General features: G+C 35.8%; 1 protein-coding gene across 5 annotated transcripts in view; it reads right to left on the bottom strand.

Annotated features, from left to right (window-relative positions):
* Positions 1-767: 767 nt before the first annotated feature.
* Positions 768-26,207, bottom strand: part of ano5b (anoctamin 5b) — a 28,566-nt gene continuing 3,126 nt past the window's right edge. Inside the window, exons 2-22 of one of the 5 annotated variants that reach the window (XR_014534951.1) lie at positions 23,634-23,678; positions 20,850-20,911; positions 13,162-13,269; positions 12,129-12,197; positions 11,753-12,037; positions 11,555-11,674; positions 11,337-11,452; positions 10,055-10,189; positions 9,745-9,850; positions 9,306-9,366; positions 8,719-8,870; positions 8,439-8,513; positions 7,028-7,256; positions 6,638-6,816; positions 6,313-6,410; positions 5,789-5,919; positions 5,385-5,590; positions 3,270-3,472; positions 2,689-2,794; positions 1,284-2,588; positions 768-1,120 (exon numbers count right to left, since the gene is read on the bottom strand). Coding sequence is in view for 4 of the 5 variants with exons in the window: in XM_083549907.1 (XP_083406033.1) it covers positions 2,352-2,588; positions 2,689-2,794; positions 3,270-3,472; positions 5,385-5,590; positions 5,789-5,919; positions 6,313-6,410; positions 6,638-6,816; positions 7,028-7,256; positions 8,439-8,513; positions 8,719-8,870; positions 9,306-9,366; positions 9,745-9,850; positions 10,055-10,189; positions 11,337-11,452; positions 11,555-11,674; positions 11,753-12,037; positions 12,129-12,197; positions 13,162-13,269; positions 20,850-20,911; positions 23,634-23,678 (2,723 nt within the window). In the remaining variant the exon portion in view is untranslated. Of the gene's footprint in view, positions 2,589-2,688; positions 2,795-3,269; positions 3,473-5,384; positions 5,591-5,788; positions 5,920-6,312; positions 6,411-6,637; positions 6,817-7,027; positions 7,257-8,438; positions 8,514-8,718; positions 8,871-9,305; positions 9,367-9,744; positions 9,851-10,054; positions 10,190-11,336; positions 11,453-11,554; positions 11,675-11,752; positions 12,038-12,128; positions 12,198-13,161; positions 13,270-15,588; positions 15,986-20,849; positions 20,912-23,633; positions 23,679-26,207 lie in introns of those variants that run through there. The other 4 variants (XM_083549907.1, XM_083549908.1, XM_083549909.1 and 1 more) reach the window with 4 other exon arrangements.

Below are 26,207 nucleotides of genomic sequence, written 5' to 3'. Positions count from 1 at the left end.
CCCTCCGAGATCTCGCTTCTGCGGCTGCAAAAAATGTTATTAATAATTCAAGCACAGTTCACCAAAGCGTCTCCTTGTCCCTTTTCGTCTGCAACGAAAACAAATGTGTTGCATGTGCATCTGTAATGCAAAGAGTCAAAAATATTAATAAAGCCATGAACCACATGGTTTTTTTCCCTTTTTTTTTTTTTTTAAAGCAGCCTTTAAAATAAATCGTATACAAATGCAGGGCATAGTACTCGATCTAAAACCACACTGCAGAAAAATATAATTACAGAGTTATAGCAAGGAAAAACACAAACAGCAAACAGGTAGTTGGACTAGTTGTAGATGAGCGTGTGGCGCCATCTGGTGGATATTCTACGCGCAAGCGCACAGAGGTAAACATCACCGGGTTCCCTGACCGAACACCCTGATCATCTGCACCCACTGAACTTTTACTTTTTTTTGGCATTTCAGTTAAAATTCAAATGGAGCCTAATTTTATAAACACATTTTATTTTTAGAGTCATGCAGGAACATGGGGCATAAGATCACATACAAACAATTAAATGGTGAAATAGCACCATTATTCGAAAATAATTCACTTAAAAGAAGACAAGAGTAAACAATTTAAGGCTGATGCAAACTTCGACCAAACCTATACACAACAGTACACACCATGATCATTGAAAGGTTGACTTCCCTGGGATATAAACTTAAAGCAGAGAAAGAAAGCTTTACAATTTCCCAAATGGACACTTTTATTGGAAGTCTTCAAAAAGATGTGTTTTAAAGAAAAATACAATTTAATAAAGAAAATGTAATACTAACATACACAGCTGCAGGAATTTAACAGTATAACAGCATTCATTTACCTTCCCAACATGATGGCATAAATAAATAAGACTAGTAGAAGTAAAAAAAGATTGTATGTAATATTGTGATAAGAAATGTAACAGTTGTCACTCAATCGATATTCATCGATCTTAGTGTTTTACAAGTCTTCTCTGAGGCTTATAAACACGGCCTTGTCTGAAACTTGAACTGCTAGGAACACACAAAAAAAAGCATACATAAAACCTATACATAATAAAGGATAAGGAGACACAAGACTTAAATTCTCTAATGATCAAAACACCTCTGGATGTGGTTCTTCATTGCTTGTGTATAGACTAGATGTACACTCTCAAATGTTTGCTTCATTCTGCCTAAATTTATTTTACATAGTACATGGCTATTTATCTTATATATATATATATATATATATATATATATATAATCCTGGGAAACCTAATGCACACCTGAATCCCATAAACATGTATTGCTCTCTGGAACTTAAATAAAATTCATTATTTCTTTTTGGGTAGATCTTTAAATCTTGCTATATACCTACATGCACATGCATCTTCTAATCCAACACATTGTAGTGCAATATATTCATTCCAGTTGACTTAAGAGTTCTTTAGTAGATGTCAGGCTTCAGTCATAAAACTGGTAATGTGTTCATCAAATATTTAGTGTAATCCTTTACCTTTTCTTCTATGTGTTAACAGTTTTAAAATTAAAGTAACTGTTCATTGTAAATGTTGTACACGTTGCACTATTTCACCTCCAAATCTAACAAATTACTGTACATACTGTAGGTCCAACCAACAGTGCAAAAGAAAGCATAAATATTGTACCGAGAACAACATGACATGACTTTACTTGTGATCAGTACAACATGAGTGTCTGGATGGATGATACTCCAAAAGGGTTCCTAAAGACAATTTTAAACCTTAAAGATTATAGTATAATAAAGGATATAGTATAATAACAAAAATATAGTATAATTAAAAAAAATTATAAACACTGCATCTGAACAAAGAGACAAAAATAACTAAAAAACATAAAAACACAGTGCATCACATTAGGGCAGATTCTTCTAGGAAAAAAAAAATGAAACAGGAGAATAATATTGAATAAAACAATATAAACGCTTATTTAGCTTAAAAGGAATTCTTCAAAAATCATATAATAATTCTTGTTTGTTCACATTTTACTTGCCATTGCTTTACAAGGCAAAATGACAAGAGATTATTTCAAAATGCTGTCCAAATCACGAAATCCGCCAAAAATGTCATGCCCGTCACAGCGGTCTCAAATACTGAAAGAGCACGGCATGCTGGAGAAACAAGAGTCGGATGGCACTGCAAATGAGGAATACAGATGGCCACAAACTCCTGGCTTGGCCATCTATTGGCTATAGATTGAAGGCTACAGGCAGATTTAGCTTGCTCATGCATTACAGCATGGTTCAGGTTTAATCACACTCCAGAAACTCATAACTGGCTGGCAACCTCCTCATACTCCTGCAGTCTCAGGACTCCTTAAATACACTCAGATAGGACTTCAATCTTGTCAGAAAGGAGCAGCGAGCTGCTCTCTGTTGTGTGACTAAGGTCAGTGGCCTTGCTCTGACTGAGCTGCAGTGTGATCTTCTTAACGTCGTAGTCATGCAGATGCTCCTGCACCAAGTAGCGCTCATGCTTTATGCGGTCCTTAACTTCTGATGGCACGTCAGGGATTAGCCACGCCACGAAGAACTTCACCACAAACACCACATGCTGGTCAGAGGAAGAAAAATTGGTCTTAGATACAAACTTCTAGTATGCAAATAACAATTTATCTACGATAGATCTAAAAACAAAATCACACTATTTTCACCTCCATGATGATAATAAAGGCCATCTTGGCTGCAAGAATATGCCAGAACTGCATGGTTTGTGAATATTCCCTCTGATGGCCTGGTGGATAACGGTAGTCTCGATATCTACAACATTTTACATACAAATGCAAATGTATGACTATGACAATCTAAGTCAAATGTAGCAGAGAATGCACACATAGGTACCATATGAGCAGGTAGTGTACATTATTATTATTATTATTATTATAGTAGTATAGTAGTATTTAAAACACATTTAAAAGAAAAGAAAATAATATAAGATAGGATAGGATAAGATAAGAACAGATAAGATAGAACTTTATAAATCCCGAAGGAAATTCCTTTGCCTGAGACTGCTTCAGAATACAAGACAAATTAAATATAAATAAAATATAACTGAAAAATAAACTTATATATTCTATATACACAAATGTATTAAAAATACAAAAGTTGCAAGTAAACTGAGAACATTTTGTGCTTAATATTTATATTACTTTTTCTACTTCATTTAAGTAAGTTTTTATAGAAGCTGTGCCTCGTGTTACAACATTTGAACAGGAATATGCACCCAGCCACATACCTGCATGTTGTGATGATGGACTCATTGAACCAAGAGGGGTTCTCTTCATCATCTGGTTTGTTATCTGGATGGAGCTTGGCGATTTCATACACAGAAAGACTCTTGTTAATGTAGCCTTCCATAGTAGTCTTATTACCAGTATGGTAGACGTACAGGTACACTAGACGAGGGATCATGTCAGAGGTAAAAGCCATGATGAAGGCCTAGGATGAAAAAAAGTGCACAAGTAAAAACAAATGTTTTTTCCAGATTTCTTTCTTTCTATCTTTCTGTCTGCCAATAAATTATGCCATACACTAATGTCCACTATAAAACCCTAACCCTAATTGTTTATGCAATTTTTTTTAAATGGAGCAAATACAGAGAAAGAGCTTCATTTCATTTTCTAACTAAACATGGGAATGGGGAATAAAAGTTTGCTGGTACCATGTATTTTTTTTTTTTTGCAGTATGTTGTATGGCTGCAACAACTAATCGATAAAATTAATAATAATCGATAACAAAATTATTTGTCAACGAGTGCTGTTATCGATTAGCTGGGCAGTTCATGTTAAGAGTTAGTGTGACGGTAAGATAACACAGCTGTCTGCGAAAATTGCGGCCAGTACAGGGTCAACCGCCAGCAGGAAAAAGTGTGCGGCCCAAATCATCCAAAGCATGGTACAGAACATTTTATAGTAAATGCAACAAAGAATACTGGACCTGGAAGTTATGCAAAACTGATATTGTGTGGCATGAAAGTACCACAGTGATGCATGAGCACGTGAAAAAAAAAAACATACTGGTGTCATGGATGAAGGCAAAACATCAGCATGGTAAGCAAAACTTTATAATTCTCATCATGTGAAAATAATGTTGTTTAATTTACATGTATGGATTTTGCTAGAGGCCCTTATCCAGTGCGACTTACAAATGAGCAGGGGAGGGTTAAGGGTCTTGCTCAAGGGCCCAGCAGTGGCAGATTGGTGGTGGTGGGATTAGAACTTGTGACCTTCCAATCCAAAATCAAATGCCTTACCCACTGAGCCCCCCCCCTGTTTTCATATTTGATTTGCTGTGGCTTTACTACGTTCAAATGCGTGTTTTCAATGTTTGTATATCTAATTTATGCAAATATTTAATTATTATACAAAATTAAATTATAAATTGTAGATGCTTAAATCTTCACAAATGAACAAAATATCTGCATATTTTTTAAAGAAAATTGTCAAAACATTTTATATGAATTTTTTTAAGCATAATTGTCAACTTGCCATCTGCAAAATACAATACAAATGTTGATTTACACAAATTGCTTCACCTTGCATACTCAACCCAGCATGAGTGAATTTCAAATGTGGCGTTTGCATTTTTTAAGTACACATTTATACAGAAAAAACACAAATTAGGGTTTTATACAGTTAATAATATAATAAGCAAAACATCTTACAAATTTTTTTTTTTTAAATAAAATACATTTTATATATATATATATATATATATATATATATATATATATATATATATATATATATATATATATATATATATATATATATATATAAAATCTGATTATTTTGGTAGAACAATAAAATATTATATAAATTTAATATAAAGGGTTTCACTTCATTACCTTTAAAAACCTTTTTGCTTTACAGAATTTTTTACATAAGACTTTATGCAAAGTAGTATGACAAAATATGTCTGCCAGTATATGTCTGTGTAAAACATAATCAACAAGCAAAAAAAAAAAATGCACCTTCACAATGCCATAACTCATGACAACATATAGCCGGATGTTATTCAATCTGTGTGTAATGTGGGTGATGTGATGTAATTATATGATAAGTGATGTGGGACTACCAGTAAAGTGAGAGAAGTTGGCTGGTTTCTTTTTTCCCTGCCTGTGAAACATTTATTGGTTGTTGGAGATTGGAGATTCCTCATGCTCATGATTATTCTTTTCAATTTCTGTGCTTTAAACCCTTTAAGCCCTCTCAAAAAATAGTGCTTTTCTTACATAATTCTTTTATCGCTCATCTGGATATCATAATCATAAAAACTGGCAACGTACTAAATGATAAAGCCAAAAAACCTCAGAAAGTTAGAGAATGACCCCTGGCCTTTGCTACTCACATTTGTGACAACAGATAAAATAGCCACCACATTTAGGATCTCCTGCCAGGCTCCAATATTGCGTGCCTTGGCGGCAACCGGCCTACGGAACTGTGTTGTAAACTTCCATGCATCCACGCGCACTTCAAGGATGTTGTTAAAGAGAGCGAGAAGTGGAGCAAGTGGAAATGAAGCCACAAATAATGTGATGAAACCAAACTGGATCACTGTTACAATAACAAAACAAACAAACAGACAACAGCAAATAACAGTACACATTAAAACATGCACAAACAGAAATCACAGCCTGCATGAGAGTAAATCTGAATTGATGAAAACATTTAGTTTTATATTAATTTATTATAACTAAGTTTATCAGGATTGTATATAGCTAAGGAAAATTGTATATATGACTGAAACCATACCCATCTCCAAGTATTCGTAGAAGAGACCAAACTGGCCAAAGCTTTGTAAGTCACGGTCTTGCTCCCATCGGTTGTACCGGCTCTCTGGGTGGTTTCGACCTTTCCTGCTGATCCACCAATTCTTTAGTAACCTGAATTTAAACGCAAGTCAGACTGTTATTGTATCATTTCCTTAAAAAATACAATATGAGACATCTGTAATAATTGATGGAATTAAATGCTGTTAGTGTTTTGTTCCTAAAAAAAAAAAATCTGAAAAATGTATTATTATAAGAAATTTTTTAATATTGCCTGATCATGATTTATTTGCTGAAGAAAGTGAGAAATTAAACCTTTTCAAGTCACATAAATACAAAGTACAAAATACAAAAAAGCTGTAGAGAATACTGACATTCTGCAGGTTGTTTCCATTAGTTTCACTGCAAGTACTAAATTATCTATTTTACTAAATCAATTATATTATTTATAAATAATTAGATTTTAAATGAATAATAAACTGATTTATAGATCATGGGGACACTCACGGTAACAAAGCTTCCTGTATATTTCCCACGAGTTGTTTGCCTGTCATGACAATCACTAGCTGAGTGGTGAGCTCTATCAGACAGCCTCCTGGAGCACACTGCAAAAGATCACATCTGGAAATTACACATGCAGCTGTGTATATTCTGAAGCAGTGCACATGGAATCAGATTTAACACATTAAGTGAATGTGAAATGTGCAGTATACGGGTATGATTACAGAGGATCATACATCACAAAAACAAAAAAGTCTGATTCAACAGTTTTACGTTACATTTTTATAAATAGGAATGCAAACAACTATACATAAGACGAAGATAATCTCACCTCCTCATTTCTCAGTTTAGTCCACTTTCCATACATGTAGTGGTAGTTGCCTGGGTAACCCACAAACTTGCCTTTAAAGAAGGCAACATAGAAGCAGGAGGAGTAGTAATTGACAAATTGGAACATGAACATCTTCATGGTCAGCTTGTTCTCATATTCCAGATGCGTTTTTGGGATTTCTGTAGGAAAGGTTGAAATAAGTCAGAAATAAACTTAAATAAAGGACAAAGAAAGCATCAAACAAAATATAAAACAGTCTACAATTGTCATGTAAATATTATATGCTATACTTGGCTTTTGCAAAGAAAAATAATGCTTGCAAAGTATTAAAATGTGAAAGTGTTGAAAAATGGAAAACCATTTTTATATGGCAGTAAAGCTTCATCTTACCCATATCAGTGATACGTATGGCCACATGTTCATACAGCAGGTTAAGGATGAGGATAATAGCAAAATTGATGCAGGATGCTGTAACTGAGGTGGCCAACTGTGGAGTAATCAGAGACCCCACAAGCTGGATCTTGCTGGTCGTGCTGTCCTTCATGATGCTAGCAAAAGCTGCATAAACTGCTAACCTGTATGCAATCACTCCCATTATACAGGCCACGATCAGGAACGTCTTCAGAAGAAACAAATCACTGATTATAGATATGGATTTGGTGGTTCAGTTAGAAACAGATAATTTTATATATATATATATATATATATATATATATATATATATATATATATATATATATATATATTTATATTAGGGGTGGCACGGTTCACAAAACCCACGGTTTGGTTCGTATCACGGTTTTAGGGTCACGGTTTTCGATTCTGTACGGTTCTTGTTATTTTTTCTTTTAATCTTCAACAATCCAGACATTTCCTTCAGCATTTGATATATAGCTTATTAGCTCAATTATCCACAATTTAGGATACAGTATTAACATTTTTGTAATGTAATCATGCACTAACTGAATTTGACTTGACTTTAATCACATAATTGGGACCATCTCTGAGTAAAAGCTAGGTGAGCTTTTGATACAGCAAGAAAGAAGACATTGATGATGACATGCTTTTTCGTTTATTTGGCAAAAAAAAAAAAAAAGTGTCGGCGAGAGGGAATATTAAACCGCGGCTCGAGTACATTCATCAGCTGACGAAATCCTTTACACTTATTCACGCTGCACAGTTGCATATGTTTTGCTATAAACATCCCCAATGCTTTAGTTATGGCTATTGCACTGTCCGTCTGATCACTAAGAGGTTGCTTAAATGCTGCGGACAGTAGAAGGTGTTTTCTAACCGGCTCTCTTCTGTTGGTGCTGTTTGTATCGACACATTGGTGTGATGTCTTCTCAAATAAACTGTTATATTAGAAGTGTTGCCATTAGCATATTGTATGCATTTTGCACAATGCTTGCACACAGTCGCAGTTTTATCTACTGTTTTATTTCCTTTGTCATCGTAAGTAACATGAAATCCAAAATGTTTCCACACACCGGATTTGAACGACGCGGACGCATCCGCCAACTCCGTGCAGCCTTCATTATCTCCTCCACTTGCCATTTCTGTAGCACTCGTTACTTAACTTTTACTGTCTATATGTATGTTCACGCGAAACTGTGAGTCGAAACTGAGAATGGGGCTACATTGCGCATGCGTCAAACCGTGCGACGCACACACGAACCGAACCGAGACAAGCGAACCAAACGGTTCGGGTGTTTTTCCATGTACCGTGCCACCCCTAATATATATATTATATATATACATATTATAGTTGTTGCTTTTGCAAACAAGTACATCGACTTACCCAGAACAGAACTGTAGCTCCAGAGAAGCAGAAACGAGCACACTTGCTGCTTAAAGGCAAATATGGCTCCATTTCCTGAGATAAATCAATGCATTTGTCATAAAAACTACTTAAAACACATTGACTATTTTCAGATGTTTTAGCATTGAAAAATCTAAAATAATTATTAGGAATTAGTCAAGCAAAGATAATGTTGAGTACAGCAAATTGGAGAAAGTAAATTTGTTTTTAAAGACAAAGTGAATCATCACAGAGTGATCACCCCACTGCTTTGAATTACCTGTGTGACACGATTGAGACGGCGGTTGGTGCACTTCAACTCAAACTCAGGTCTGATTTGAAGCTGCTGCTGCTCTTCTTCAAAATCCACCAAATCCCACTCGTACTCCAGCCTCGCCTGCCTCCGCTTCCATAATTCCAGAAATAGAGTTACTGCAGAATCGGAAAAGAGTAAAAAAATAAAGAAGCCAAGAAGAAAGAATGAATGTTAACAATGGAGCTTTGTAATATAAATAGTTATAGTGTATTGCTATTTGGCGAAATAGCAGGCTGGAACAGTCTCTTTGTGTATGTGATATTTTAAACATTATCATCATGAGAAAAAGATCGCTCTGGGACCTCTAATTAATATTTTTATCATGCATCATTAACAAAGACCCACTGTGCATGTTCTGCTTTAAAATGCACCAATTACTAAAATTTAATCAACTGCCCCAAGTTGACAAATTAATCAGACAAATAGTTACCAAATTGGTTCTGCTTCATCCAACCTATTTATGTATTTCTATCCCATGAGACCAGGTTGGTGTACTCAGTTTGTTTATGTTTTCCTACCTGTAGGTGGCAGTGTGGTGAGAATAACCTTACCCCAAATTCCCATGAAGATGGCAAAGAACACAGTTCCCTCGTTGTCAAACAGATGGGATTGCTAAAGAAAGAAAGGAGAAACATAAAACTGCAAGAAGACACAAGGTGTGATTAAATTGTAATGTGGTTTGATTTTAAGAACTTTTAAAGTTCTTGTGACCGCAAATTATTTGTAGATATTATTGATATTATTGTAGCTAAACGGTAAATGGTTACCATATTATACTCTTATCTTGAAAGACAGCTGGTAAAAATCCGGTGCATATTTAGTATAAAATATTTGTCCTAATATCTATTTAATATCTAATGTAGATCCTCACAACTTGCAAGCTCAGGGCTTACTTGATATTTGGAACTGAATATCTTAATCCAAAACATAACTTAGGCATATAGAAGTAAGGATGGACAGCGAGACATTGATGACAGCAAGCTTACTCACCCATGATGACAAACAAGTTGAGTTGAGTTTCCAGTAGGTGCACTTCTTATCACACAAAGGACACATGACAATGGTTCCGCCAATATTGGGGTCGCAGATCTCTTTACTGAATAATCAATTTCAAGGGTAAGAAAAATTAAGTTCTGTCTGAAAATGGCATATTTATAAAAAAAACCTAAACTAGGAATATTTTAGATCACAAACTGAGATAATGTACATCAATATCAGTTATGATTTTAAGTGGTCAAGCAAAACACAAATGGTTTCTGTTTTCCACTGAGATGTAGAACACTATTAATAGCATCCTAACCTTGTTATGTTATCATCATAGCTGAGTAAACCATACAAAAAACAGATGACACCCATGACAGCAGCAAAAAACAGCATCTCTGTGTAGAAGCCGAGCCAAGCAAAGTAGATGCCAATCTTCTCACCATAGTATTTCCTGTTAAAGGCAAACAGGAAACTTTACTTTCACTACATACTGATATACAAAGTGCAAACTGTACCGCAAGCCAGGAATCAATACTAGGGTCTGCTCAATTAATGTAAAATAATATTCACGGTGAATTTTCAATTTAAATGTAAAACATTTTGAAGAATTTTGTGTTTGGGTATAATTCATGCAAATAACAAATATATGTTATTGTACATTTATAATAATTCCTGAACTGAGTACACTTTTTTGTTAGCTAACATTGTGAGATATTTGTAATTTCTATTATTTATTCCAATGTTTTACAATATTTTTATAAGCAATTAGGAAGGAATAATACAATCTTGCTTTAACCCAAGTGTGTTACTTCCACTTTTAGAATAGCTGCAAATACACAAAACAATGAAAGGGTTACAATCATAGTAAATTATTCAGTAAGCTCAAGTTTTATCTTGTATATTTATTGTTAATGTAGCACACTGTCAAATTTAAAATTGGGCAGATACACTATGCAAACTTTTACTGTCAAAGCCCAGACTTAATAGTATCAAAAATGATGTATGGAAGGAGGTGGAAACAACATAGCTCAAGTCTTGAAATGTTATCCTACATGACCCCTTGAATATGCCAATTATAAAACCAAAGACAGAGTTGAAATCTACACTGCACTAAAGACTGGTACATTGGGACTGAAACCCTGAATACTTTATAAAAAAAATAACACAGGATTATGTTTTATACTCTTGTGTAGTTTGGAGTGGGAGGTCAGATATTAAGCTTGTTGAGTTGAAGTTATGCAGTAAGCAGTAATAAAAAATAAAAAAAAATAAAATAAAAAAAAGCGCATATTGACAGTATAGTTTTTTTTTTTTTTATAAACCACATGTCTACTGTCACTTGTAGTCAACATAAATGCCACAAAACTGATTGCCCAAAATGTGTTAACACAAAATAGAGTGAGAGATAGATCTTTTTTTTTTAAATCTCTTGGTGAACTTCACTGAACTTCCACCAGTGTTGTAAATATTTTCTTCCTCATTTTGTAATCTTTTCATTTCATGTTTTCTCATCAAGTACACTGCACATTTCCCACAAGTTCCAATAAGCAAATTTCCTATATTTTTATGTTTCTCCACACAATTAAAGATGTTCCCACCTGATTAGGTTGAGAGGTTGCTCTTTATAGAAGCAGAGAAAGCGAGCCCAATACTTATACAGGTGAAATCTTTCACTTTCACATTGTGGATCATTTGCTCTCTTCCAATAGCGGCACTGCAACTCGAACAAACACAGTGTACAATCAGCAATGCAGCGCTCGTGTCCATTAAAAGAAGTTAAACTATAAAGAAGACACACAAGAAATGCTGTTCTTACATCATGGAGTGGGTAGGCATATGTGTAGGTGCCGTTGTTCAAGAGTCTCTTAATTCCAGTCTTTTCTCTATCTACTCGATCCTTCTTGTAGTATGAACATCTTGTAAGAATATAATAGACCTAAATGAAGGTTAGAAAACAAAAATTACACAATTTGTTACCAAAGAGAGCACTTTCATTTAAACCTTCCTAACTTACAATCCTGTTGCGGGTGGAGGGTGGGAAGAAGGTCGCCCTGTCCTCAATCAGGAAGAAGTCGACTTTGTTCTTGTTGAAGGGTGCAGTGTAGTAATCAGGGTCGGGATTCATGATGTTCCTGGGAAGGCGGATAAGCTGTGTGAGCCAAGCCAGTGAGATTTCCCGTCCTTTCGGGATGTCCGTCTTCTTAAAAGGCACCTTGATCTTCAGCACTTTTGCATAGGTTGCCAGGACTTCCCAAGGTGCATGAATTTTCAGATAGTATGTTTTATGGTTATCTGACTCCTTCAAAAATACAATGAAATAAAAAATTTTCATTCTCTTTTCCTGAAGTGTTTACTATGTGGTGTTTCTGCTTTTCGAATCAGACTCTCACCAGTTTATCCTCAGTCTCCAGCTCCAGACCTGCATCTTCAAGGTTGGCCTCAAACTCTCTTCTTCTTTCCTAAAAAGAAGGCAGAGGCAGATTCATAAACATGCACTTAAAATGATTTATTAATAAATACTTAAGGGCCAAACACAGTGATGCAACAAGTAGCATTTTTATCCACCAGCTCCACAGGCTTGATACAATCCTCAGCACAGGTTACTCCATGTGTATTTCTTTGATTGTGCCTACATGGATCTCTTTCTGGTTCTCCACATCCTCAAAGATGCAGGATCGTGGATTGGCTAAACTTAATTGTGTCTATTTGTTGCTAGCTCTATTTTTGTCAACATAGCATGGACTAGCACTCCAATCCTGTGTGAAATTCCACCTTGAATATATTGCTCCCAGGTTTTGTTTTAGCTCCATACAACACTGACAAAAAAACCTACTGAAGGTGATTTAATATACAGGAAATGTTTTGCATTAATACAAACAAGCCCACTCATGAAAAGAACGAAAGACTTCTAGAAGGAGAGGAGACAAACAATTTTTTCAAGCTAAATTTTATTGCCTCCATGAGTCATGCTATTACACTGGCATTTGCTCTTACTTTAGGGATTAATGTAATATGTTTTAAAATAAGTTAACTGTGTTGTAATATGTCCCAAAGGAGACTAGAATGGTGTGACTAGACAAGAATTATTGCTGAGCTAAAATTTCCAATTAAGCCAGTGCATATGACTAATGTACTAAAAAGACTAAACAATGCTGTGTACTGAAATCTCGCAAGAACACATACAACAAGAACAAGAACAGAACATAAACTAGCTGATCATGTGGCCTTTGTAAATAATCATTTCCTAGATTATTTTTAAACTGTATCTTCACTGCTGCAACACTGTTAATTGTGTGAAGACTGCTGGCAGTTTCTCAACCATCACCATGTTACAGAGAAATATGCTGATACTGACTCCAGATATCAGACAGAATTAGAAGAGTTACTCAGAGTACAAATCCATTTGAATAAAAGTTCACATACCGCTTTCTTGTCTCCGTCTTTCTCGTCAGTGTAGGACAGGACAAAATCGATGCGTCGTATGCCATCTCTGAAATACACGGAGTCGCTGTTCTGCTGCAGTTTATCAATCTTTAAAAGATTTTACATAAGAGAGGTCAAAGAGAAACATATGCAATACATTCACATGTACACACGCTACAAATATTATAACAAGGGGTTCTCATCCATTAACACACATGCTGATTAATCAGCAATTGCACTTAAATGGCTACAAAGTTTTCGTATAATGTTGGTACAGAACACTTTTCAAGTGAGAGGTCAAAAGGTCAGGGACTACATCCACAAATAGTTCAGTTACCAGGACATATACAATATACAAACCCACTCTGCACATAGACAGGTTTGCATTTTCTTATCAGCTTCTAAACATAGTATTATTAGTAGAACGATAAACAGTGAGTAGCTCTTGAGTACTAATATAATGCCCTCTTGTCTCTGTCAACAGAAATCATGTGTTAAGTAACAGGCCACATATTACACAGCTTTATTATTAATGGATCAAGAAACTTCTGTGACAAGTAAAGCACATAGACACAACAGTTTATTCTCAAGATAATAACCTATTGAACAGCTCTATATAACCAAAAGGAGCTTTTAGTGATGATTTTCTTTTGCATATAGAAATAACTATAAGAAATATAAAGGCTTGAACTATGAATTAATTATATTAAATATAAAATTTAAATAAAATGTATATGTCCTGATCAGACATATCCACACATGGCCCTGTCTGTTACAAGAAACACAAAAAAAATCCAGATGAGAAAAATAGAAAAGAATGTACCGTAATTTCCGGACTATAAAGCGCACCCATATATAACTGCATGTGTGCAAGACCAAGGAATATGTTCTTATTATTTTCTGATGCTCATTTTTAAGTTTCTTTGACTAACCCGTAACGCTGTTGCCAAGAAAAATAAAAAAGCACGAGTTTTGGAAACCTGTCTGTGCTTATACGATTTTTGTTGCAACTGGAGTTAGCAAGCTCTCCATTCACCCAGACTCAACGCGCTACAACGGCTTGTATCTAAACAGTAGCCGACCAAGAAAGTCATTGTTCACTGTCTTCCTCCTTCCTTTCACAACTATTTGTCTCGAGAGTTTTTCTTTTGGCATCGTCGTGCATTTAAAAAAATTATAAATTTTCTCCCAATGCCTTGCAGCTCAAAACACAGGTGAGGTGCGTTTTTCCAGTTCCGTTCGGAAATTTAATTGGTCTAATGTTATGGGGCTCAGTTTTTTGGCTTGAAGTTTGTGGAACCGGAAAAACCCCATTATTCATAAATAAGCCACTTCGGAAAAAAAGTAGCAGCTTATAGTCCAGAAAATACGGTATGCTAATTGTCACAGATGACTAAAAATGCTTTGGTGTAATCATATTGCAGTTCCTTGTTTCAGGATCGTTTCAATCAACATATATTATTTTCTTTCGTTAAATTTTCTAAATATTTGGGTACCTTCATGCATACTGTATCTGATTGTATTACATGCGCAAATAATCTTCCTTCAGTTTACTTAGTGCATGAAGCTTAATGCAAAAATGACTTTGTTAGATTTCTCTTGCAGTGGTTGTTGTTACTGCTAGTGGTGGTGTTGTCTGAAACTCATTTCATGTGGCCACTTTACCCAGTTCAGGGTCAAGCTACACAATGCAACACCTCCCTGTTGTTCTGAGCTGTTATTGTTAAGTGCTATTGTTGCTGATGATACATTTTTATGCACTGTTAAAAGTGTATCAGTCATCAGTATCTTTATTCTAAACCAAATTTCCATTACAGGCCCTGTGCAAATAGTTTTAAGTACAATGGACATTAATATAGTATTTAATTGAGATTACTTGCTACTACTAATTAATTGGAAATATACAAATGCTAGCGTTCTCCATGACTTCATTACTGTAAAATCCTTTGTCTGCCTGCTAATTAAATGGGAGAAAACTAATCCATATGAGTTATTTCAGAAAGACACTGTAAGGCTTATTAATACAGAAGTCGATCAGTTCTCACTGCACTCAATCATTCTTCAAAAAGCCATCAGTATGAGTTATTGTGTGCTATTGATTACTCCGGACTACAGCAATGCTCCAAGGCTACCAGAGGCAGCAATTAGAGGCAGTAGAAAAATTCTGTTTGCTCTTCAGAGTCTGAAATCCTACCTAAATCATTTTACTGAATGGAAAACAAGCCTATTTAACATAATTCACATAAACTATAAGACTAAATACACTAGACAATGCATACTTTAATATCCACACACTTTTAAATGCATTTTTTAACTACCACATTATTAGATAACCACACACAACACACACACTTATTATAATTGTAAAAAGAATACAATATCTTAAAATCTTATTCTACTATAAATGTGCGTGTCTCCTGAGCATACCTCAATGTGGGTCTGCATATCACTTACAAGCTAGTTCTTGAAAGAGTCCTATAGATATGGTGAACAGCACCGATCTAAGGGATTCATGCTGCATGCTGTGTTTTCATGACTCACACTCAAAGCTGGCCTTTCTTGTATCCTGAAGATAAGAGTTCAGTTAGTTCACTCCCCTTACATCTTGTGTTCAAGTAAAAGTCAAAACGCTTCTGGATACGCCCTGTTTTTTAGCCTGGATCCTTTTAACAAATAGTTTTTTTTTTCTCACAAAAAACAGAAAAGATTAATCATAGGGCTTTATATGCCGGTGTTTCCTGTGCAGATATAAGCCAACCATTTGGATCTACAGTTTTGAAGTATAGAAGTATAGAAGACAGATGGATTTTATAACACTATCAGATATTTGTAGCTAACATATGGCACCCAGACTTCAACCACACAGCAACATTAAGTCACATACTTAATTTTTTTCTGAGAACAATGGTTATATGAGTATAACTAGAGCAATCAGTTTGTTCTGCTTATCTGCATACAGCAATGCCAGGCTGTACTTTCACAGCAGAAAGGTCAGCTGTATACAGACATATTAAAAATTATTACATTTGCACATCCAAAACATGTGAAGATATGACCGCAGTTCATTTTCCTAAGATAATTTCACCTTCATAAATATTATGGCATAACAATAAAGCAGTGAGATTATAGATATTTAGTCTTGTAGGGATTAATGCTTTAAGTGCCTTTTCATACTGACTAATCAAAGAAGTTCCACGTGCTGTTTGCAGGCACACTTTATCCAGCTTTTTCTGAAATTCAGATTTTCATGTTGTGCTTAATTAATATGTATTTTTCATATCAGACTTAAATCTTATAAATATTAGATCATTTTTTTTTGTTTCCTTATATGGTGCTTAAATGGAGGCTTAATGTAATCCATTTTGTATGGTATTCACTGGAGCTAGTTGTTTGGTCATACCATGGTTTCAGAGAGCTGGGATAATGTCAATTCAAAAGTATTTTGCTTAGAGTGCTTTCTAGTTTAAATGCAAGGACAGCATACCAAATGTTCATACAGAGATAGGAGGATAGTCAGGAAAGCAATAAGTACCTAAAGTCATGTTTTTAAAAAAGTCATCATGTTCTAAAATCCAAAATGATGCAATTATAACTACTTCTAAAACGATTCCTTGAGTAACTCAAATACTTAAAATACAAAATAATCATTATTTAAATTATTTAACGGCGCACTGTGTTTCCACAAAGACCATTATTACCGACGTACCACCTGCTAAACTCTGGAGAGCTCCGGACAGGTAAACACAGAAGATGCCGCAGAATGAAGGTGGAACGGGATGAAAATATTGAGGGGTAAGGAGAAGATTCAGGTCAAAGAAAATGACAGAAAGTTTCAAAAGTTTGGGATCATTTCAAATGAAAACATTAAGAAAACACTGTACAGTGCGTTTACCTTTTTTTAGAGTAATTTAAAATAGATTTTTATATATTTTTATGATTTTATTTAATTATACATTTGTATTTGCAGGGTCCCCTGGTGGTCTAGTGGTTAAGATGCAGCGCTCTCACTGCTGCGACCCGGGTTCGATTCCCGGTCAGGGAACCATCCCCAGCCACTCTCAGTGCCGGTCCCAAGCCCGGATAAATTGGGGAGGGTTGCGTTAGGAAGGGCATCCAGCGTAAAACATATGCCAAATCAAACGTGCGGAGGATCCGCTGTGGCGACCCCTAACGGGAGAAGCCGAAAGAAACTTATACATTTGTATTTGCATTTTGATGCAATATGGCAATTAAATGCACTAAATGGGTTTAGTTTTTACAGATATTCTTGTATGCAATATCAGCAATAAAAATGTCAATTTTTCTAAAAAAAGAAACTCAAAAACTGCCACAAATGGGCCCATTCCTAGAATGATTGGTTCACAAGATGATAAATATCCATATCATTGCATCTAACACACATTTACAAATGACATACTAACACTAAGCCCCATTACCAAGGTTATAGTATAAAAATGTGCTATTTATGTTTGTATTTATGTATAATCTATTATATAAAATACCTGCCAACAATACTGAATATATTTATTTAGTATATTTCTTTAAATGTCTCTGTTGTTAAAGTAAATGAATCCAAAGCTGAACTTAAGTGTTGATAAAAACCAAGAACACTGTGACTGTACACAATTTGAATTAAGTACTAACCAAAGAGACACAAAAAGAATGACAAATTGCAGTTTATGAATTTTAAGTAACAAAAAACGCTCACATATCATTCTGCTTGTATTTTTTAAAGACAGTATTATAAGAGTATTGCTTAATATAAGCCCCATAGTGTATGGTAAGGGTTAAGTGTGCTAGAGATAGAACCTCTAATATTACATCTACAAGCTCATTGTGCTTCATAGACTCATATGGTGTTCTGTTACATTTCAGTAAAATAAACATTAAATAATCAAGCTCTGAGATCTGGATGAACTATAATTCATATTAAAATACATTTTAGGTTTGCAAGGCTGACATCTTATAGCAACAAGTGGATAATTCATTTTGAGTTCAAAAGGAGGCCAAGTACATTTCCTTGGCAAAACCTATAATGCATTGAGCAATCAGCCAACCCTTATACCCTGCCAAAAGACTGGCTGAATCCCAAATGACATCCTATTCACTGCATAAGCAATCCAAGTAGGGTATGATATAACAGCCTAGTATATAAAATAAAATTGTGTAGTATATTAATATATAAAGCATAATATAATGGCGTGGCAAAAATGCTAATGAAATTGCAGGGGCCTTTCTTTATGTCTACATAGCAGGAGAATGAGAATTGCAATCGCAAATGGAAGGACTACAATAGTTTTTTAGTAATAGCTAAGTCAGAAATGTTTAGACGATGTAAATAAAATAGCACAGTGTCATTATATTTCCATTTTTAGCAATGCAGAAACGTGCAAATTAACTTGTGTCTCAAACTTTGCATACTCTTTAGAGAAATGCAATAGATTTGCATAATTTTCTATAAAGTTCAGAAAATAGCATACATCAATAATTCGAATTTTCACTTTAATAAAAATGTGATCTGGGTTTAATGTTGATTTCTTTTTCTTTGATTGATTATATATATATATATATATATACAGTGAGGAAAATAAGTATTTGAACACCCTGCTATTTTGCAAGTTCTCCCACTTAGAAAACATGGAGGGGTCTGAAATTGTCATCGTAGGTGCATGTCCACTGTGAGAGACATAATCTAAAAAAAAAATCCAGAAATCACAATATATGATTTTTAAACTATTTATTTGTATGATACAGCTGCAAAAAAGTATTTGAACACCTGTCTATCAGCTAGAATTCTGACCCTCAAAGACCTGTTAGTCTGCCTTTAAAATGTCCACCTTCACTATATTTATTATCCTAAATTAGATGCACCTGTTTGAGGTCGTTAGCTGCATAAAGACACCTGTCCACCCCATACAATCAGTAAGAATCCAACTACTAACATGGCCAAGACCAAAGAGCTGTCCAAAGACACTAGAGACAAAATTGTACACCTCCACAAGGCTGGAAAGGGCTACGGGGAAATTGCCAAGCAGCTTGGTGAAAAAAGGTCCACTGTTGGAGCAATCATTAGAAAATGGAAGAAGCTAAACATGACTGTCAATCTCCCTCGGACTGGGGCTCCATGCAAGATCTCACCTCGTGGGGTCTCAATGATCCTAAGGATGGTGAGAAATCAGCCCAGAACTACACGGGAGGAGCTGGTCAATGACCTGAAAAGAGCTGGGACCACCGTTTCCAAGGTTAATGTTGGTAATACACTAAGACGTCATGGTTTGAAATCATGCATGGTACGGAAGTTTCCCCTGCTTAAACCAGCACATGTCCAGGCACGTCTTAAGTTTGCCAATGACCATTTGGATGATCCAGAGGAGTCATGGGAGAAAGTCATGTGTTCAGATGAGACCAAAATAGAACTTTTGGGTCATAATTCCACTAAACGTGTTTGGAGGAAGAAGAATGATGAGTACCATCCCTACTGTGAAGCATGGGGTGGTAGCATCATGCTTTGGGGGTGTTTTTCTGCACATGGGACAGGGCGACTGCACTGTATTAAGGAGAGGATGACCGGGGCCATGTATTGCGAGATTTTGGGGAACAACCTCCTTCCCTCAGTTAGAGCATTAAAGATGGGTCAAGGCTGGGTCTTCCAACATGACAATGACCCGAAGCACACAGCCAGGATAACCAAGGAGTGGCTCTGTAAAAAGCATATCAAGGTTCTGGCGTGGCCTAGCCAGTCTCCAGACCTAAACCCAATAGAGAATCTTTGGAGGGAGCTCAAACTCCGTGTTTTTCAGCAACAGGCCAGAAACCTGACTGATCTAGAGAAGATCTGTGTGGAGGAGTGGGCCAAAATCCCTCCTGCAGTGTGTGCAAACCTGGTGAAAAACTACAGGAAACGTTTGACCTCTGTAATTGCAAACAAAGGCTACTGTACCAAATATTAACATTGACTTTCTCAGGTGTTCAAATACTTATTTGCAGCTGTATCATACAAATAAATAGTTAAAAAATCATACATTGTGATTTCTGGATTTTTTTTTTTTAGATTATGTCTCTCACAGTGGACATGCACCTACGATGACAATTTCAGACCCCTCCATGATTTCTAAGTGGAAGAACTTGCAAAATAGCAGCGTGTTCAAATACTTATTTTCCTCACTGTATATGTGAAAAAATATCTATAATATAAAGCATACATTAAGTAAATATTTCACTATTATAAATTTGCATACTTTCTTAAATCACATGACCAGCTATGCAAATTACAAACTGCAAACTGCTTGTACGGACAATGAGACACTTTGCAAGTCAACACAAGTTTAAATATCTGGTCTGCAAAACCCCTGACTAGGGGTGAAACTAAGTGAAATCTAGCATAGTAAATGTCTCAAAAAATAAACATTATAGATGAAGCTGAATAACTGGCAACCAATAGGAATTAAATGAGTAGCCCAGACGTGTTTAACAGCATCTCTGTTGTATGCAAATTTTGAATAATTTACAAATAGGACTAAACTATTCCAATGCTTAACCTTAACACAATTAGCAACAGATGGGATACAATCAGTAATTGTGACAAATGAAGGCTATTCTTCTTCTTTTAAATGGAACATATTATATTTATTGCACAGGTTTTTCCCAAAGTATACAAAGTACTTTAAAAGAAATGGATGTGCACTTACCTCCCGATGGCCCGGTAATTGTGTTTCTTTGTCTGAGGTGGAAAGCACACTGCCATTATTGTCTGTGGATACACAAGCAGTCCAATTATGCAAAGCATTAAAGCACAAAGATCACGGTCAGATAAATGAACACTCAAATGATCCTAACACTACAAAGCTTTGGGACAAATTGCCTAAATTCCTCAATATGCATCAGTGTAGAAAGTGTACTTTATATGAAAACACTACAACTGCTACAAAAAAATAGACACAAAAAGCTTTAACGCATTTTGTAAGTACGAAAAGTAATTAGTATAAATATCCTGACAATATGTATATTTGCACATATTGTGATTGAACGGTATCTGCAAGAGTGAAAGGGAAAGTTTATAGGACTGTGGTGAGACCTGCGATGTTGTATTGATTAGAGACAGTGGCATTAACTAAAGTCAAGTCAAGTCAAGTCAAGTTTATTTGTATAGCGCTTTTCACAACAGACATTGTCTCAAAGCAGCTTTACAGAAAACAACAGTGAAGGTGAATGGTGTGTATTTATCCCTGATGAGCAAGCCGTGGCGACAGTGGCAAGGAAAAACTCCCTTAGATGATATGAGGAAGAAACCTTGAGAGGAACCAGACTCAAAGGGGAACCCATCCTCATATGGGTGACAACTAAAAGACAGAAGGTGGAGCTGGAGGTAGCAGAGCTGAAGATGTTGAGGTTTTCGTTGGGAGTGACGAGGATGGACTGTATTAGAACGAGTTTATTCGAGAGACAGCGCATGTAGGACGTTTTGAATACAAGGTGAGGAAGGCGAGATTGAGATGGTTTGAACATATGCAGAACACCGGACATGGGGTATATCGGTAGAAAAATGCTGAGGATGGAGCCACCAAGAAGGAGGAAAAGAGAAAGACCAAGAAGGAGGTTTATGGATGTGGTGAGGGAAGACATGCAGGTAGTTGTTTTGAAAGAGGCAGATGTTGAGGACAGAGGGGTATGGAAATGGATGATCCGCTGTGGTGACCCCTAATGGGAGGAGCCGAAAAAAGAAGAAGAAGAAGAATATTTACACGTTTTTTTCTATAAAAACAAAGAATCACCAGGTTACTGGTAGTTTTTCACTATAGAGCTAGAAACATTACTGCTGTGTAATGGCTAGCTTTTGTATTGTGGTAATTTTATAGGTATTTTGATTTCTCATGCACCAGATAAACCAGGCCAATATTTCTTATAGCAAATCAATTAAGGAGCAGCTGTTCTCAATAAAATTCAGTATGGGAAATCCACTGAAATGGAAACGCAAAAATAATTAAGTAATATACATCAATTTAATACAGTCTTAAAATTTAGCTGACTTAGAGGTCAAATTTAAATTCTCTGACATCTGTGTTACAGGAATACACGATTTCTAACCATAAAAAAAAGAGGAAAAGTTAAAATGTTACAGGCTAAGAATGTCTTACTGTGAACATATGACATTCTTAGCCTGTAACATTTTAACTTTTTCTCTTTTTCTTTTTAGAAATACTTTAAGATATTGTTAAAATCAAATAGTATTGGCTGAGCTGGGATCCTCAGACCGGTCAACTTTGGGAATGTTTTTTTTACCCCCTTCTGGTATCTCTTTTTCACAAACACTCTGTATCACTAATGCTGACACTACAGATTTGCAAGAACGCTGAAGGAATGACAGGACTTCCTGTGGGTTGTGCAGGGAACCACAGACAGACAACTGCAAAACACTGCAAACCTAGTTGTGCAAAGTTCCACCCAATCCCCACATACAGTCACCATGTAAAGCAGAGGGAACTGTATTGCACAACAGAAACATTTAGAAAAAAATATAATTACTGCTTACACATGTATACATGTCATGACATCTTGTTTTCTAACTGAATATATATAAGTTAGAAAACAAAATTCGTTTCAGCAGAACATAGATCATTGTTAATGAAGAGGTTTAGCAGTTATGCACGAGACAAGCATACATACATAACCTAGATAGTCAAAAACATGTGGATGCATGACCTTCACAGCGTACAATCGTTATATTATATTATATATTTTATATTTATTATATAAAGAATGCTCTATGAAGACATGGTTTGGTTTTGTTGTAAAAGAAGAAGATTTTTTGATAAATACATATGGATGTGAAAGTCAGATGCCCACATACATTTGGCCATATACTGTAGGCATAGTGTTTTCATGTTTTAGGATTTTACTTTATTTTTAATTTGGAATAAAATAAAATAAATGCCACTGCACTCGACATACTCTTCAGCAGATAATATATTAAACAGATAATACAGTGAGCCTTTAGAATGTGAAATAATTACACACACCAACACACTGCAAGCGAAGTGTACAATTTCAGTTGCCAGGCTGTTGAGCGGGACCTCGATGTTAGTTGTTCGAGTGGTGTGGGAGTAAATGAATGGAAGGTCTTATCAGAACCTCACACAGCCCACTCTGTATGTGATGGCGAAATGTGTGTCACAGTGTGTTGGCCTTTAGCTCACACTCTTACAGACACAAATATAATACAGTAAGCAGACACAAATAATAAAACAGTGTGGCACACAAGTACACACTTATTACTTACAGGATCAGAAATTAAAGGGAAGTTTAGTCTGTATTGATATAAAAAATTAAATCATGTAGGAATAGGGAGTAAGCAAACAAGCCATGACAGCGAGAATCAAAGCCCAGGCCTTGACTTGTAGCAGATGTCAATACACAGTGAGACAAAGCGGTGGGCAGACAGACGGACGTCACATGGAGACACATTCCGTCCATACCTGTGAGAAAGGTCTTCCTGTAACCTGTCAATACTGCAAAACCATCTTAACCAGGAAGACAGGAGCACCAAGAGTTCAGGGCAGAGAAACAAAAGACAAGCAAAGATATATTTTGGTAATAGAGAAAACAATATAAATATTGTACGAAAAAAAAGAGGGCTATAGAAAAAAAACACAATTTAAAATTAAATGCAATCTACATTTCATAGCTCACAAAATTTTGTATAAACCTTTTCTGAAATCCAACTTTGTAATATGAGAGTTCTGGGTGATAGCCAGCAGATTACACCTCTTGTTGTTGCTGCTATAATATTGCAGGTGATGAGTGCCAGGAAAAGGACACCTGTTACACCTGGTTACAGAACATCATACTTACATCACTGTGTCATATTAAAGCTAACATAATGAATACAATCAAATAGGGTCTCAAATACATTATTAGTTTTGTAAAAATACATTCAGTTATCCTGAGTTTGAATAGTTTATTAATTGGTGTCTGATTTGTAATAACATTTAAACTGTAGCTTTCGGACATTGTGTTATAAGTTTAACACTGTAATGGAGCTGTGATGGAAAATGTAGTGTTTCCATTAAAGGTTTAAAAAGCCAAGAGTCAGGACCCTTGTACAAGCAATAGTAAAGAATACACAGACAGTATGCAAATACGTCTTATTCCACTGCCATGCTCCCTTCACTGGCTTCCTATAGCTGCGCAAATATTTAAAATCTTAACACCTGATTAGAAGACTGATAAACACCAAGCATGCAATTAAAAATAATTATTATACTTATTAGGAATTACTAGACTTTCTTATCTATCTACCCCCATGTCCAGACTAACCCTGATGTAGACAACAAAACATATCTGCCAGATGCTTTACATGAATATGTAAATGAATATGCAAATGGTGTCTTGAGAGCTATCAAGTAAAAACATCTTAAAAACACATAGTTCTGTTGATTCTGAATCACTACACAAAAGTTCTACAGTAGGTTGAAGAAAATGAAAACTGGCTCTTTTCCAAGGTTTGGATTCTGCTCTTGAATTTCATAACTGCATTCTTTTAATGCCAGCAACTCCAAAACTGTTTTACCTGAGATCTTCTCTATTTCGAACATAGGCCTCCTAGAATCAATTGGGTTTGTTCTGATAACACCACAGTTCTCTACATTCAGGCTTAGCTTATAATCCTACACCAAGCTTAAACATCTGAGCTCACCCAGCTCCATCTTTCTGTCAAATTAAATTGATGTTATATAAAGGTTCCCTTTCAGAAAAAAGAACGACTATATAAATATGGTTTTATGCTGTATGATAAGATGGCAAATCCACCCATGGCCTTGTTTTACCTCAGTGCTCACTTTGTTCATCTTCCTGTCTTTGTAATATTGTACCAATAGGGGGTTGCTTGTGAAAGTTCGATAAAGAACATTCCTATTTCCACAACTGTACTACGGAAGCACATTGGTGTGTGCGTGTGTATGTGTGTGTGTGTGTGTGTGTGTGTGTGTGTGTGTGTTTTTGGGTGCTGTAATTATACGGACATTTCACTATGTGCTATTTTTGTTTTCTGGTCCCATTTGATTGTCATATCTGAGGTGCTGGTTTGGGTGTTATTCGGCAGGATGTGGCAATTCAAACTGTCACTGCGTGAATGAGTGTGTATGTGTGTGTGTGCATGCATGGTGCCTGTGATGAACCTACATCCCATTCAAGGCCTGAGGAAAAGACTCTGGATGCACTGAAAATACCCGGTCCAAGATCGAGTGGCTACAGAAGTTGAATTGTATTCAACTGGCTTTGTGTGCTATATTTATTTATAGTACATTAACAAAACTGGTCTGTTAGTATTCATGTTAAAAGCACACTTTTATTTTTAAAACTCACTTGTGTGTAACCTTCCTACTTCCCAGATGGCTACTCAAAAGCTTATCAAAACTATAAAACAGACAAACCTAATTACAAAGTCTTGTTGCCATAGCAACCCTGGCTCTCTTCTTCTACCTACCCCCAATGTGTTTGCAATGATCTCAAAGGCACATGCCAGAGTAAACAGTCCCAGAACACCAGTTATTTACCGTGAATGGTTTTGTTTGAGTTTGGAAATATCAGATTGCATTTTGTTAAAACATGCAGAATGCATCAATTGTGTGGATATAATACACATCTCACATTATAGCAAACGCTTGTTTGTTTTGCGATTGAAGGAAATCAGAAATGTCATCAGTCTAGTATTACCGCTATATCAAATCTGCATCGCATTTTGAGACATCAGTGACCAGATCACCATGACTTTTTTTACCATGCTGCTTTAATTACTGATAATGAATAGCAACTAATATGGCCCTGAACCATCCTCTTGTCCCAGCATCTAGTCTAAAGACTAAACAGACACACACACACACACACACACACACACACACAATAAAAGGTTCACAAATGCACACACTTCAGTGTTTCCATATGGCCTTTCTTGATTAGAGACCGGACAAATAATTGTGTGAAACACCACACTCAGCCACTTCATTAAACACAAGCATGTCAGGCAGATCTATGTGCTCCATTTAAGAGCT

Source organism: Silurus aristotelis, assembly GCF_946808225.1.
Source record: "Silurus aristotelis genome assembly, chromosome: 9".
NCBI classification, from domain to species: Eukaryota; Metazoa; Chordata; class Actinopteri; order Siluriformes; family Siluridae; genus Silurus; species Silurus aristotelis.
This window is presented reverse-complemented; position numbering and strand designations above follow the sequence as displayed.